Raw genomic sequence first — 15108 nt, 5'->3', positions numbered from 1 at the left:
CACTTACTAATAAAATAAAGTTAAAATGATTTTTAATATTTATCTCATTCATTAATTTAATGCTTAATATTTAAAATTGGGTTAATGTCATAAAAATTCACAAATTTTACACGTTTTTTAATTTAATCACGTTCTTTAAAACATATCATAAACATACGCCAATTTTCATTTTTTTTCAAATTCATACACGGTGCTGACGTGTCACTCATTTATTGGTTAAAAACTCAGCAAAGTGCCACGTCAACACCATATATGAATTTAGGAAAAAAATGAAAGTTGATGTATGTTTATAAGAAGTTTTAAAGAACGTTATTAAATTGAAAAAATATATAAAGTTGGTGAATTTTTATAAAATTTAAATGAGAAACCCTAATCATCCTATTCTTCTCAAATCCACTCCGGCGCCCACCTCCCTCACCAAAAGCACCACCATCTCGTCCCTCACGGCGTTGAAGAACTGGTCGTCCTCCAGCAGCAGCCGGTCGTCCTCCAGCAGCAGCAGCGACCTACGGACAGAAGATCTGGAAATCGACGGACAGCAGCACAGGTTGTCCTCCATGTTCTTTTTAAGGTTTATTTTGCATTTTGCATAAAGTTCTTCACCTTTTATTATTCTTTTGTAATAATAATTGATTTTTTTTTTTATCAAAGATTAATCCACTCTAGAGTCTCAATTCTTAGTTGTTAGTTACGGAAGCGTGGTCGAACTCACAAAAATCCAAGCTAGGCTTACATTGGCAATTATAATGGATTAAGAATACATTTTTTATATGTCAATTTAACTATTCACTCCTTTTTCATCAAGTTTGTTTGATTAGTCCTTTCTTTCTTATTTTGGTTGTCATTTTCTGTTTGTTTCCCAAGAATTTGATTTGTGTTAGATGAACTGTTCCTTTTTATAATCCACAAGAACACCAAAATGAACAAGTAAGCTGTTTCTCAAGATTTCCACTCTGCATAGCCTTATCCATAATAACAATGTTACACTTCAGTAGTTGGCACTTTGCGAACTTAACCAATTTCTTACAGCTTTTTTTGATTTTTCTCTGTATAGTTCTATATGAATTTATTGATTTCCCGGTATATGTTGCTGTTTTGTGGTGGTGAGGTTTGATTTGGTTAATTAGGGTTTAATCAAGTTTAATTAGATTTAAATATGATTTAGGATTAATTAAGGAAAAAAGGTAGAAAAAATCCTATTTTTTTTATTAGTTAGAGCAAGTTTCTACTTTTTCAATTTTCCTATTTTCTATTGGTTTTCAATTACTGTGGGATTTTTTTCTTCAGATTTTGTGGGTACTGATTTAGAATAGAGAAAGATGAACAAGAAGGAGATTTTTAAACTTGCAAAAGGGTTTAGAGGAAGAGCAAAGAATTGCATCCGAATTGCAAGGGAGAGAGTCGAGAAAGCCTTGCAATATTCCTACAGAGATCGGCGCAACAAGAAGCGCGATATGCGCTCCCTCTGGATCCAACGCATCAATGCTGGCACCCGTCAACATGGGGTAGTTGTTTATATATACATTCTTGGTATTAGGTTTCTACTTTTGCAATCATCTAGAAAGACTTTTGGCATGCTTTTTTTATGTTTACAACCTTGCTTTCATATAACCCTATAATTGTTGAATGGATTGTAGAAAATAGAGTTAATTATAATGCAGTTTTGAAAGAGAAACAGTTATTAAAAGATTTGGAACTATCTGGAATCAGCAGCTATATCTGCTTAACTGATAGTATGTTAGTTACCATGTAATAGACAAGCTTAAGCAAATATAGGACATTGACTCATTTAGTAGCAATTCTTAAATAGTTTATAGACAAGCCTGCTAAATGTGCAATGAGGTTATTCATTAACTGAAACATATTAGTTCCTTTTTTCAAAAAAAAAAACATATTAGTTCCTAGACCAATTTTTCTTAATTTAGCAAACTCATAGGGTTTGATCAGTTTTAAGCCAACCCATAAACATTAAGCATAATTGATGTATAATTTTTTTAAATATTCATTGTTAAAATTTGATCACTGAATCTGATGCATGTTTTGATATCCATACATATGTGTGTATCTGCGCGCACACATTTCTAAGTGTGCATGTTAATCCTGATGTTGGGGAGAGTTTGCATGTGTTGTTTGGGTGGCTTCTTTTCTTCTCTATAAAAGAGAAGCCAACACTCTTATGTTAAAATTAAATATCTTAGACTGTGAGTTGTGGTCCTGTTATGGTTTGTGTAGGTCCATTTTATCTGTTCAATTTATATCTATTACCATGCTTAATGCTTGGAAATACCTGGATAAGTTATTAGCCTTGTTGTTTATATAGTTAAGTTGAATTCAAACGCAAAGTTTTGGGCCAATTGTTCTCAATCCAATTCAGGCCATGTAGGAGAATGGCCAAGTACTGGACTCATTCAAAAGTTTGCCTGGATCAATTTTTAAGATATTTACAATCTTAATCATCCGTGATATTAGAGAAACAAAAAGTAAATGAAATAATGTAATACTTATATAAATTTACTAAAAGTAATCGACTGGCAAAAGTTAGTAGATTGCTAGTTAGTACAAATTGGTGGCCCTCTAAGGAAGAAGGTGATTACTCAATTGTTTTGCCTATGTTTGTATATGCCATTGCTGTTAAGTCTCATGTTTATGTGATTATCCAACTTATGGGAAAGCATTATTGCAGCTAGGCATAGTAATTGCAATATCGAACAAGCACTGAGATTAGGACAACATTATCAATATTTGGAACTTATGTTCATTGAGTAGCGCTAATATGAACTTGCTGCATGGCAAGATTGTTTCTGTATTCTTGCTCTGTTAGGTTTTAAGTTTTATGGAGTGTTTTACTTGAGTTTTGTTATTGGTTGATCTCATGTGCGGAAGTGCCTAGTAGTCACTATGTTTTAGAAGTTGAAAGACAATGCCTAGTTACATCTAGATGAGTTGAAGGACATTTTTGTACTGTAGAATTTAGCAATTAGCACCGGAGGCTCAAAATCGGTAAAAAGTATTATTGTTGTCCGTTATTTGGAGAAGCCTAATAAAAAAGTCGGCCCTATTTCTTGGAGAAAGCATGTCACTGTAAAAAACAGCCATATGGCGCTAATGTTCTTTGCAGTAATATATTCTGCATGAGACCTGAGCCAATCTGAAGGAGCTAGTTGAGGGTATTCTTTCTGTAAGTTACAGTGGATAATATTCTTTCGTTCCTCAATGAAAATACAATTGAATGTTTAAGTCTGCAATCATTGTGGCACTTTAACATTGATGTAATATGTGACTTGATATGCATGGATTATGTTGTCAAGTCTTATGTTTTGGAGTCATGTTTTCATATTTGAGAATCATAATGAAACTCCAAAATTTTATATATAAAAACTTATTCTTGTAAATGTGGTTTTGTCGTTTCCCATTTCAGCAATTTTCATTTCATCATTTTTGTTTCTGTGCAACATATTTTCTGTAGCCAAATATCTCCATGAACAGATTGAGAATACATATATGGAGGAACTCCTAGATTTTATTTTGAAAAAATTGTGAAGTGAGCAGGTTTGCGAAGGGATGCTGACATTCTGCTTTCCATGGCGTACATGTTCTTTTTATCAGGTAAACTATGGTAATTTCATGCACGGTTTGATGAAGGAGAACATTCAGCTGAACAGGAAAGTATTGTCGGAGCTGTCTATGCATGAACCCTATAGTTTCAAGGCTCTCGTGGACATATCTCGTGATGCCTTTCCTGGAAACAAAAACTTAGTTCATGCTCCCAGGAAGGTGGAAACCATTTCCATTAATGTATGATTCCAAATTTTTCCGGTCTATTTTGCAACAAACATTTTGATTAGCCTCTCTTTCAATTTTTGTAGTTTAGATTCTCTTTAAAAAGAAGAATAGACTTGTTGGATTTGAATGTTCATTTGGTTCTTGTAATTACCTTATGGATGTCTTGTCCTACATTTCAATGGTGCTTTTGCTCTCTTGATCGATGTGAAAAAAAAAATTAGAATGTCAAAATATGTCATCTCCCAATTTTCTTTAAATTTTGTTAAATAAAAGTCGCTTGTAAATTAATGTTAGTACAATTTGCTTGTAACAAAATTTCAATTAATGAGCAATAAAGTTAGAACAAAGGACAATTCACCCCTCAACTTATAATGAAATATCAAATAAGTTATTTTTCAGCAAATCAGATTAGTTTAACTCACAACTAGAGCAATCCAATCCATAATTGGATCAATCTAATCCACAATTTGGCAAAAAAATCAATCTATTTCGCCTTTTTGACTAAAAAAAGAGAGTAGGATTATCTAATTAAAAAAAAGTCTTAATTAACTCTAAATAATCCAAATTAACACTAATTAAAATTTTAGATTAAATATTAATTAGCACCAATTTAAATTATTTTTTAAATAAAAATTAGAGGTCTTTTTTTTTCTCTTTCCTTCTTTCCTCCCATCGCCGCCACTCTTAAAAATCTTAGATTAGACACTAATTAATACGAATTAGACTTGTTTATTTTATATAAATTTATTCTTAATTAACTTAACAATAAAAAATATTATTTTTGATTAATTAAAAGAATTAAGTGTGATTAATTGATCATTATGTACAAATATAAAAACCATGATGACATGTTGCTTGATATACTAATTTATAGAAAAAATTACATTAATGGTATCTGGAATTTTGCAAATTTGCTATTTTGATATCTAACTTTAATTTCTTTTTAATATTTTTTTAAAAAATTTAATAAACAAAAAATTTTAGTAATTTTCGGTCATAGATGTGCTGAAAATATAAATATATCTCATTTTTATTTAAAGTTATGTATTATATCGGTAAAAAATGGATGATCGTGTGCATGATATATACATATATATATATATATATAAAGTTAAAATGATAAACTATACCAGCAAATTTTTGGCCTTATTAATAGTCAGGTGACACAAAAATGACTTAAAATACTAATTTTAAACACTTTTAAAAAATATTACTCCCTCCGTCTCAATAGAGTTGTCCACTTTGCCTTTATCACACAGTTTAAGAAAAGCAATTATTGCTTATGAGTTTTGTAAATTTTTCCCTACTTTTCTTGACATACCCCTATTTAATATAGGGTCCACTTGCAATTTACTTTCAATTTACTTATTAGTGGATTTTAAATAGGGGTAATATAGGAAAGTCAAGTGTAAAAGTTAGTTACTTTTTGAAAGTGGACAAGAGTTTTGAGAAAAAAAAATTTCTCAAAATGGACAACTCTATTGGGACGGAGGGAGTATAACACTAGTTAAAAAAAATTAGACACTACCGTAATTCTTCTTAATTTAAATAATTTTATATATGTTGGTCTATATATGAAAATAGCGTAGGCCTATTGTCCGATATTACTCGTCTTCTCCGAGAGAATGATCTGACTGTAGTTCGAGCAGATGTAGCCACTCTTGTGAATGCTTTCTATATAAGAAATGTTTGAAGTGGATATGGAATTTATTGAGTCTATGAAGAAGCAAATGGATCCAACTCCAATTCATAATTTTTAATTTCTCCAGATCATCATCAAACCACTCAGTTCTCTATTGGGAATATGCTTAAATCTCAATTGGACGTGTTTCTCATAGTTTTGTTCCAATTGACTGATCATATTCTATTATACATGGTCATAATTATGGACTCAATTGTAAGAATTAGGGTTTGTATAGAAATAAAAAGATGTAGAGATGTAAATACAAAGTTGTATTGTAAATAATGTTATGAGTTGTAGAACTGTAATTCTGAATTCTCTAATTCATTCTAAAATGTAAATAATGAAAAAGAAAAAGAAGCCAATGTGGTCTTGTGCAGATTCAAATCCGAAATATCAAAAAAATTCTCACAATTTAAGAATATCAATAAGTCCATACCTACATTCACGAGCAGCTCTGTTCGAACTTATTCATTAGTCTACATGAACGAGTTTGATGTTAAATTTATGTCTTTATTTAAACGAACTAAATTAGAACTCATGAGTGGTATGCTGCTTGTTTACGTTCACCAACAGCTCTTATATAAGTTTGGAGTCGCGAATAAGATCAATTATAAGCTCATTAGATGGCTCGTATATTAACTTGATTACAAGTTCGTAAATTGAGCTGTACGTAAACAAAATGATATAGTTTTGATTTAATTTATATATAGTTTTTAGTTAACTAATCGAGCTTGATTGTGTTCATCCGTTTAAATGCTAAACGAGCTGCTTGTTTAGCACTTAAATGACGATTGGTTTAGCACCTTTAACATTTAAACAAACAAGCCAAATGAGGTCGAACGATTGTAAAATATAAAGGAACGTACCAAACTCGAGCTTAGTCTTCAAAGCTCAAACCGACTTCGAAACAAACCTCGTTTATATAACAAGCTGGGCATGGTCACTCGGCCCGGTTCTATTCGTTTAGAGCCCTAACCACACCTTCATTGGTTAGGGCTCTATTAATATTCTATGACATTACACAAGAAGTAGGTCAAAAAAGGCAACTATAAACCATAAGAAAATGGCAGAATGATACAAACATACATACTTACATACATCGAACTTTTGCTTTCCTATAGGATGTAAATGTGGTAGCAGTCTAAGTTTTTTCATGAGTCTTGCGATCCAAGTCTAAAATTTATTCTCCTAAGCCAAATAGAATGCAAAATCATATGAAACACATCAAATCTCTTAACTGGCTGGTTCAACACAAAATGCTTCCTAACACCTCTTAAACCCTCTTTAAGCCTCTCATATTTCTCATCCGGGACTGATCTCAAAATCTCCTTTAGTCTCGGAATTTCCGATACATTCACCTGTATCGAAAACGCATCCCATTGCAAAACATCACTAAATGGCAGCACATAATGATCCGACAGAATCACAGGCACGCATTCAGCGTAAATGGATTCAACAATTCTAGGGCTAGCCACTTCATGCCCGCTTGGACATAGACAGAATTTGGATTGCAGCATAAATGAATGATAGTCTAAGTTTTTAGGTAAGTACTCGAACACGCGAATATCGGAGTCGCGGTCTTTCCATTGATCGAGGAGAAACGGACGTATTGGACCGTGAAGTCCACCGGCGAAGAATGCGAGGTAAGGACGGGTGGTGTTGGAAGGTGGCGGTGATTGGAGTTTGGTTGGTACATTGCCGCTAAGGAGGTGGATTTCAGGGAGGCTTACATCTTTTTGTGGATTGAAACCTTCAGAAGTATTGGCGTTGCACAGGACTCGAATTGATGTGTTGTAAAGAATTTGATTGCCTCTTGATGCATGCGGACCCTGCAACAGGAATAGGGCATATTATATTTTTTTAGCCATTTTCACACATAAAGACAAATTGTCTATGCTAATAAGAGGCGTTTCATTATCAGAATATTAGAATTATTGTCTTAGTTTTTGGTAGTTTTTTCTTAATGTTATATGGAAAATTATCACAGATATATAATTTTATTTCAGTTAGAAGTTGTTAGATCAAATGATACGTATATAGATAAATTTTTCAAGTAAAAATAAATAAAATTTAACAGCCACATGTACGTTGTTTTTGTTGAAAAACCTCATAATGCAATCAAAATTTAATAGTTTAAATAAAACATATTAAAATTTACTCTTGAAAATGAAATAAGACGGTAATTTGAGTATCGTGAAAATCAATTAGCAGATAATAAGACTTTTTCCCCCAAAAGTTACTGCCATTCAGAATATATATTTTATAGCTTAAAAATTTCTAGTCCAAATAGAATTTATGTGCATATGAATAATTACTTAATTAGTGGTTGATGAAGTGGGTTAACCACTTATAGGGGTTATTAATTCAGAGTTTCATCAAGTAAATCAATATGCACATATTTTGTTTTTATATATATATATATATATATATATATATATATATATATCCACTAGGTTAAACTACCCAATTTCTCAAAGAAAAAAAAGTGAGTGGATTTGGAATTGGAAACTTTAAGAAAAAGAAACTCACCCAGTCGTGACAAGCTAGCATAAAGTGGTCAGCTCCATGAGTTCTATTCCAAAAGGGATATTTGGTAGAAACCACTCTAACATAATCAGCCACAAACTGCTTTAGTGGTGTATGATCATATGAAAGAGGTTTATACAGATACTTTACCATCCAGGTCACGCTGAAGGGCATGAAATAAACGTGGGCACGCTTAGCATCCCTTGTTTTATACCTCCTCGCTCCATGTTCCATCTCCTGTATAAACCTCCCTTCGATCGAGTATATGTGCTTACATGGCCCATCGTGGACTATTGGCGGCTCCCCTTCTGAGTACACGTAGACTTTGAATCTTCTCTCCATCTCCATATAGCTCCTAAAAATATTTATGAATTACTATTAATTAAGTATACATGTCATTGCATATTTAGAAGTGTGTGTACTAATAAAGAACTAATTTCGGAACTTAAAAGTAGTAAAGCAAAGTACATCTAATTGCTGATAATAAACAGTTATCACTAGAGAGAATCAACTCTAAAAATGGTGTAATGAAACTGATGGATAACAGTTAGAGCTAACAATAATGATGAGTCTAAACTGCGGGTAAATGCCAAAATCACATAAGCAAAAAGGAATCCTGACTAAAATGCAAATGTGTCACCCTCAATTTGTTATTAAGTGTATAAAACAATATAAAACAACTGTAAATCCTAGCAATTTTTAGAAAGAAATTAATTAAGAAATTAACAAGAAATTAAATGCAAGTAAACACGTAAAGATAACAAATAAATCAACTTCAATCATATATAATGATAGAATCATTACCCATATGGCTAAGCACTTATCAATATGAATATGATCATTATATGGACCAGGACCACTTATATATGTAGTGTGGACTCTTAACTTTCAAGTCTCAACAATGCCACCACTAAAATAGAGTAATAATCATATAGAATGCACTAGTGATTAAAGAAACTTTATAACTTTTATAATCTTGTAGGTAGCAATTTGAGCAAAAAACTAGGAGTGAAGGACCACTTAGTAATTTTGACCTTTTGAAAAAGGAAGAGTATTCTCATCAGTACACACAGCTGCAGTCATTACAGCAAAGGCAGCAAGCAAAACCGCTTTTTTATCAGTAGCTATAATTATGTACGGGACACTCTATGAAGTGTGAAAAAAATTCAAAGTTACAAAAGAAATGAGTGAATTTTGAGTGCTTGCAATTGCTCTCATACACATACACATACACAAAATAATACCATGCGTCAGCTACAAGATGACACTAAATTAAACAAAAAGGTTAATTAATTAATGCTATAATCCTGCCAGTATGTAGCTTAGAAGCAAAGTTTAATAAAAATACATACTACAGAGTAATATTTAGAGACTTCAAAAAGCTTTATTTAATTACTGAAGCTTTAATTATGAAGTTTTTAATTAGCAGCTAATTATGAAGTATTAATTAAGAAACTATTTACTTACTGAAAAAATGCGGCGCGGTTACGATATATCATATCATTAACGACGTCGCTTTGATTGACAACGCTGTTATTGGTTCCGGTAACGGCCATGCGGATTGAAGCTCGAGCTCTAGCTAGTCCTTGTTCAAGCTGCTCTTCATCTCTGTCTAGTTTTGAGATTTTTTTCCTCTGTTACATAAAAACATAATTAAAAATAATAAAATAATTAAGCGAATATTATCAGAATTTAAAAAATCAATAGAAAATCAAATAGACATAACCGCTCATCTAAAAAAATTTAAACACATTCCAGTTTCCGAGTCTTTTGAGTGAAATTCAAATTTATTAACGATTCTAGAGAGGGAAAAATATGTGAAAACAAGATTATAGATGAACAGTCAACAAATAATCATATCGGAAAGAACAGCAAAAAAAAACTTACAGTAACAGTAACGGTAGCGTTTCGAAATCTGTTGAGTACCGGAGAAGAATCATCATGAAGAAACTGAATTTGATCGGAGCTGCTCGTTATGACTTTAGTTTGCAATTGAACTGCGTTAACCGATGAGTTTTCCGACGAGTATCCACGTACTTCAAATTTCAAATTGTTTTGATAATCAGCAGAGAAGCTGAAAACTGAGCTGAACAAACGATCAGAGATTACGAAAACTAAAAGTATCAAAAAAACGCATACGAAACAATGCGATACGAATGAATGACTGTTGTTATATGCTTTCATATTGATTTTCTGTTTGGATGGCGTGATTTTGTATATTTTCTCGGGAAAATTAGAATGAGAGAAGAGAAACAGAGAGAGGGAATGAGAAGGCGGGTAGAATAAGAACACGCTGATTTGCTTTTTGATTTTGTTTGCTCTCTCTTTAACGGGAACAAAAGCGTGATATAAATTTTTTTGAAATTACAGTTTTGGCCTTATGAGCTTAGCTGACAAAAATAAAACGGCTGAATACATAGTTTGACCCCTGAACTTGTACCCTTTTACCCATCTAACCCCTAAACTTAACGTCTCACCTATCGAACCTCTGAACTTGTTAAATAAGCCGATTTGACCCCTGAACTTGATAAATACGTAAACATTAAACCCCTCCGTACATAATTTCTTCTAGAATGTTTTAAGTGACAGGTGGACACGGAAGGGTTCAATATTTACGTATTTATCAAATTCAGGAATCAAATCGGATTATTTAACAAATTCAGAGGTTCGATAGATGAGACGTTAAGTTTAAGGGTTAGATGGGTAAAAGGGTACAAGTTCAGAGGTCAAATTATGTATTAAGCCATAATAAAACTCATGAGTATTAACTGCATATATATAACTCAATATTATTTCCCTCTTATTTCAAATCGAATGAATTAATTTTTGAATTTCAATTCCGTCAATAATTAGAGGGTTCACTGATTGGAAAAGCTATTGATATTCACATGCAAAGGAAAAAAGACCAAATTGTTTTTTTAGAGAATACTGAACTTTTTTCGTCTTTAACAATAAAAAAATTTCATAAAAAAATAAAATTTTAACACAACACTTTAGTTATTTATGTTAATAAAATTAATAAATTATTTAATCATGAACTAATTAAGAAGAATGTTAGTATGAATTAAGAGATGAAAAATGGAAAGTTTTGAATGCCTTATTTATAAATATAGAGTTAAAAAAGGAAAGGTCTTGTTAAAAGGAAAAAATAAACTAATATATATATAAGATATTTTTGAATAAAATTTTCAATTTGTTGGCAGTTATATTTCAGTAAAATTAAAAAAGGTTATGGAAGCTTAACATGATCAGCTATTTGTTTCTTATAATAATGAAAAAATCAAAAAAGAAAATATTACAAAATGGTAGGAGATATATAGATGTCAATAATATTTACTTATAATTTATCATATCAATTAAATTTATTATACTTGTACTAATGTATTTTATATACAATCAGTATTAAATGAGTTAGAGTTTTTACTGGACTAGAAAATATTTTATGGGTTGGATTAAATTTATTATATGAATTAAATTCATTATAAATAATAATATGTGTTTTATTTATAATTGAAAAATAGTGGTTTTTATAATAAAAAAAATTAAAAGATGGTCGGTCTCTAAATAAAAAATTAAGAGATGAAAAAATAGAAATTTTGAATGCCTTGTTTCTTATTATGTTTTATAAATATAAATTAATAAAAAAGAAAATGTCTTGCTAAAGGATTAAAATAACCTGATGTAAATATATAAGATACTTTGAATAAATTGTTTAAGTTATTTAAAGTTATGGGAGTTATATCTCAATAAAACTTAAAAGGTTATGGAAGTTTAATATGGCCTATATTAATTTTTTAAAACCAATAATAAAAAAAATCAAATAAGAACTTAAAATATATTGAAATTTTTTTAATAAGAAAATATTGCAATATGGTAGGAGATATAATAGAAGTTTAATTACTATTAAAGTTAGAGTCTTAATTGAATTAAAAAATATATTATGAGTTGAATTATGATACTTACTTCCCCTGTTATTTTTATTAAAAAATAACTTATGAGTTGGATTACAATATATAATTATACTAACAAAATTTAGTTATTATTAAGGATATTATAGTAAATGTGTCTATTCTCCCCTCTCCATAATCTATTTTTTAAAATTAAAATCAATTGATGTCAATAATATTTATTTATAATTTATTATATTGAATAAATCTATAATTATAATAATGTATTTTATGTATAATCAACATTGAATTGTTAGAGTGTTTGGCAGATTAGATAATATTCTGTGGGTTGAATTAAATTTAATATATCCATTAAATTTATTATAAATAATTAATGATGTGTTTTATTTATAAATAAAAAATGGATGGTTTCCATAAAAAGTTAAAAGATAGTCGGTCTCTAAAATGAAATATAGAAAAATTAAGAAATGGAAAATGAAAAGTTTTGAATGTCTTTTAATCTACATATTATGTTGGCTTAATACATCATTTGACCCCTAAACAATACATTTTTATTCTCTGAGACTCTTAAACTAATTTGATATTCTATTAGACCTCATAACTTTATTTTTTGTTCTATTTAACCCGTCAACTGCAACTTTTTTGCCGATCTAACCTTTTTCCTCCTACGTGGCAAAAGCGTGTGTTTTCAAACGCTTTGAAGCGCGTGAAGGATAATTAAAATGCATAAATTGTTCTATTGAACCCCCGAACTACACTATTTTGTTCTATTTGACCCCTGAACTTATTTTATTTTCCTATTACGCTTTCAAACTTTTAATTTTTACCCATTTAACCTTCTGAAAAATACAATTATTTAATTTTTATCCATTTAATCTTCTAGAAAAATAAAAAAATATTGAAATTTAGTCAAATAATTACATAATATAACTTCTTGTACATGTAATTATTTGTTTACATTTCAATAATGATAAATGAAGTTTGTCTTTTTTTAACAATATTATAAAATATATAAATTTACTATACTGTGATAATATTAAAAAAGACTAATGTTTTTTAAAAATTATAATTTTTTAGTGTGTTTCACGAATTTTCAACTTTAAAAATTTTAATACACAATCTTTTAATTTTTTGCAATTTCAAACTTTTCAAATCAATTCTGAATTTTGAAAATTTGTGTTAAAATTGGAAAACACGCTAAATTTCATGATTTTTAAAGCCTTAAATAATTTTTTCAAATAATATGTAAAGTACATCACTTTTTATTTTAAATTAAAAAAATATTTAGGTTTAATATATTTTTTGACCCCTAAACCTTACCCTTTTATTCCCTATGACCTCTAAACTATTTTAGTGTTCCATTGGACCTGTTAACTTTTTTTTTATTCTATTTAACCCCATGTCAGGAAAGCCATGTCAGCAATTTTATCCACGTCATCGCGCGTGGTGTGCACATTCCGAATGAAGGGTTAAATAGAACAAAAAAAATAGTTAAGAGGTTCAAAAGAACACGAAATTAGTTTAGAGGTCGCAAAGAATAAAATGGTATAGTTTAGGGGTCAAATGATGCATTAAGCCTATTATGTTTGATAAATATAAATTGAAAGAAAAGGAAATGTCTTGTTAAAAGAAAAAAAAATAACATGATGTATATGCATAGGATATTTTTGAATAATATTTTAATTTTATTTAAAGTTGTATCAGTTACACCTCAACAAAATTGAAAAGTCTATGTTTTATTAACTTATAATAAAAAATTCAAATAAAAAATATATTGAAATATGACAAGAGATATATTAAAAATTTAATTACTTAAAATTGAAATTTTGGTTGAATTAGAAAATATATTATGATTTGATTTAGGATAATTAATTAACATATGTTATCATTATTAAAAAATAGCGTATGAGTTGGATCTAAATAACTAACTATATTAATAAGGACGTTATCCTAAATGCATCTGTTTGTCATTCCTATTTTTATATATAGTATAAATGAAAAAATTTAATACATTTGTTCTTCATTTAAAAAGACAATATTTTCTATTTTTTTTTGTTTATGAATAATATTTTCTAAAGTTACTTGCTTGAATTGAAAATTTTAAAGATTACATTTGTTTCATTTGGTAAAACATAAATACGGGCACATACACACAATATAGGAAATGTATTTAAAGTATAGTCAATGATGGACCTACATAGATCAAACAAATATGGTACCTTATAGATTTAATTTTAAAAAAAATATTATAATATATATTTTAATCATCTTAATTTTTTTATTTACATATCTTTTTGAAATTATAATAAACTATAGCTACCATACATTTGTGTTTTCATCAGAAATTATTAAGTAGACTCAGTCATCTGTAAACTAACCTATTAAACTATAACACGTCATTAAAATAGTAGTATTATCGTAATATCACCATAAAAAATTGTAAAAAAATAGCAGCTAAAATTACGATAATGCCACTATTTTAATGACATGTTATAATTTAATAGGTTAGTTTATGAATGACGTGGTAAACTGAGTTTATTTAAGAATTTATCCTGTTTTTATATAGATATTTTTCGAATGTCTGGAGCCACTCCCGATTAATTTGGATCGAGGCGACATAATTATTTCATAAGATTGTTGACAGGGGCGGAACTAGGGAGGGTCGAAGAGGGTCGGCCGATCCTCCTTGCCGGAAAAAAATTAAAAAAAATATATAAATTTTTAGAGTTTTTTCCGACCGCCCCTAGACACCGCCCCTAGACACCGCCCCTACATTTGTTAGGGGCGGTTTTTTCTTTGTAGGGGTGGTTAAAACCGCCCCTAGAACTACAAATAAACAGATTTAAACTTTATTTATAGCCGTTTGATTTTTAAATAACCGAACGTAAAAATTTCGACCCTCCTAAGTTGGAGTCCTGGTTCCGCCACTGATTGTTGAAGTTGCTCCATATTCATAGTTGGAATAATCCATGTACCTAAATTATACTTGTTTATTTATCTGGTCTTTAAACTATTTTTTATTTTTATCTGATCTTAGCGAAAACTCATTTTTAAGTCCATGAATGATAAAAACAATGTTGTTTCGTTATTTTTGTTAAGTTGAAGAACCATATAAGGATAAAAAGTAGTTTAAGGATTAGATAACAAAATAGATATAGTCTAAGGACATGAAAATGGATTTTTCAATTGAGCTCAAGACCTCTAAGG

The 15108-nt window shown here is 29.8% G+C and overlaps 2 protein-coding genes across 3 annotated transcripts; one reads left to right on the top strand and one right to left on the bottom strand.

Moving 5' to 3' along the window:
* Nucleotides 1-336: 336 nt before the first annotated feature.
* LOC126668876 (uncharacterized) lies at nucleotides 337-3979 on the top strand. 2 transcript variants are annotated; one of them, XM_050362091.2, is made up of 3 exons: nucleotides 337-547; nucleotides 1288-1505; nucleotides 3607-3979. In XM_050362091.2, exons 2-3 carry the CDS (start codon nucleotides 1320-1322, stop codon nucleotides 3799-3801), a joined length of 381 nt encoding a protein of 126 aa, XP_050218048.1. In that variant the 5' UTR covers nucleotides 337-547; nucleotides 1288-1319; the 3' UTR covers nucleotides 3802-3979. The 2 variants fall into 2 exon arrangements, with proteins under 2 accessions (XP_050218048.1, XP_050218049.1); XM_050362092.2 differs by having other exon boundaries at nucleotides 337-571.
* A 2517-nt stretch (nucleotides 3980-6496) lies between these two features.
* LOC126668875 (probable glycosyltransferase At5g25310) lies at nucleotides 6497-10295 on the bottom strand. Its single transcript, XM_050362090.2, has 4 exons — nucleotides 9881-10295; nucleotides 9461-9627; nucleotides 7997-8348; nucleotides 6497-7296 (listed from the first exon to the last, which is right to left on the bottom strand). The coding sequence occupies exons 1-4, from the start codon at nucleotides 10175-10177 to the stop codon at nucleotides 6619-6621; spliced, it is 1494 nt and encodes a 497-aa protein (XP_050218047.1). The 5' UTR covers nucleotides 10178-10295; the 3' UTR covers nucleotides 6497-6618.
* Nucleotides 10296-15108: the final 4813 nt, after the last annotated feature.

The sequence above is a fragment of the Mercurialis annua genome, linkage group LG2 (genome assembly GCF_937616625.2).
Source record: "Mercurialis annua linkage group LG2, ddMerAnnu1.2, whole genome shotgun sequence".
Classification (NCBI taxonomy): domain Eukaryota; kingdom Viridiplantae; phylum Streptophyta; class Magnoliopsida; order Malpighiales; family Euphorbiaceae; genus Mercurialis; species Mercurialis annua.
Note: the sequence above shows the minus strand (reverse complement) of the source record. Positions and strands in the feature narration are given on the sequence as shown.

Bases quoted from the DNA above. Each gene is read 5' to 3' on its own strand.
- LOC126668875 (XM_050362090.2), bottom strand. From the start codon at position 10,177: ATGAAAGCATATAACAACAGTCATTCATTCGTATCGCATTGTTTCGTA. The intron at 8,349-9,460 runs GTAAGTAAATAG...AAATATTTTTAG, and splicing joins AACCGCGCCGCATTTTTTCA to GAGCTATATGGAGATGGAGA. The intron at 7,297-7,996 runs GTGAGTTTCTTT...TTCCTGTTGCAG, and splicing joins TGCTAGCTTGTCACGACTGG to GGTCCGCATGCATCAAGAGG.
- LOC126668876 (XM_050362091.2), top strand. From the start codon at position 1,320: ATGAACAAGAAGGAGATTTTTAAACTTGCAAAAGGGTTTAGAGGAAGA. The intron at 1,506-3,606 runs GTAGTTGTTTAT...TCTTTTTATCAG, and splicing joins CTGGCACCCGTCAACATGGG to GTAAACTATGGTAATTTCAT.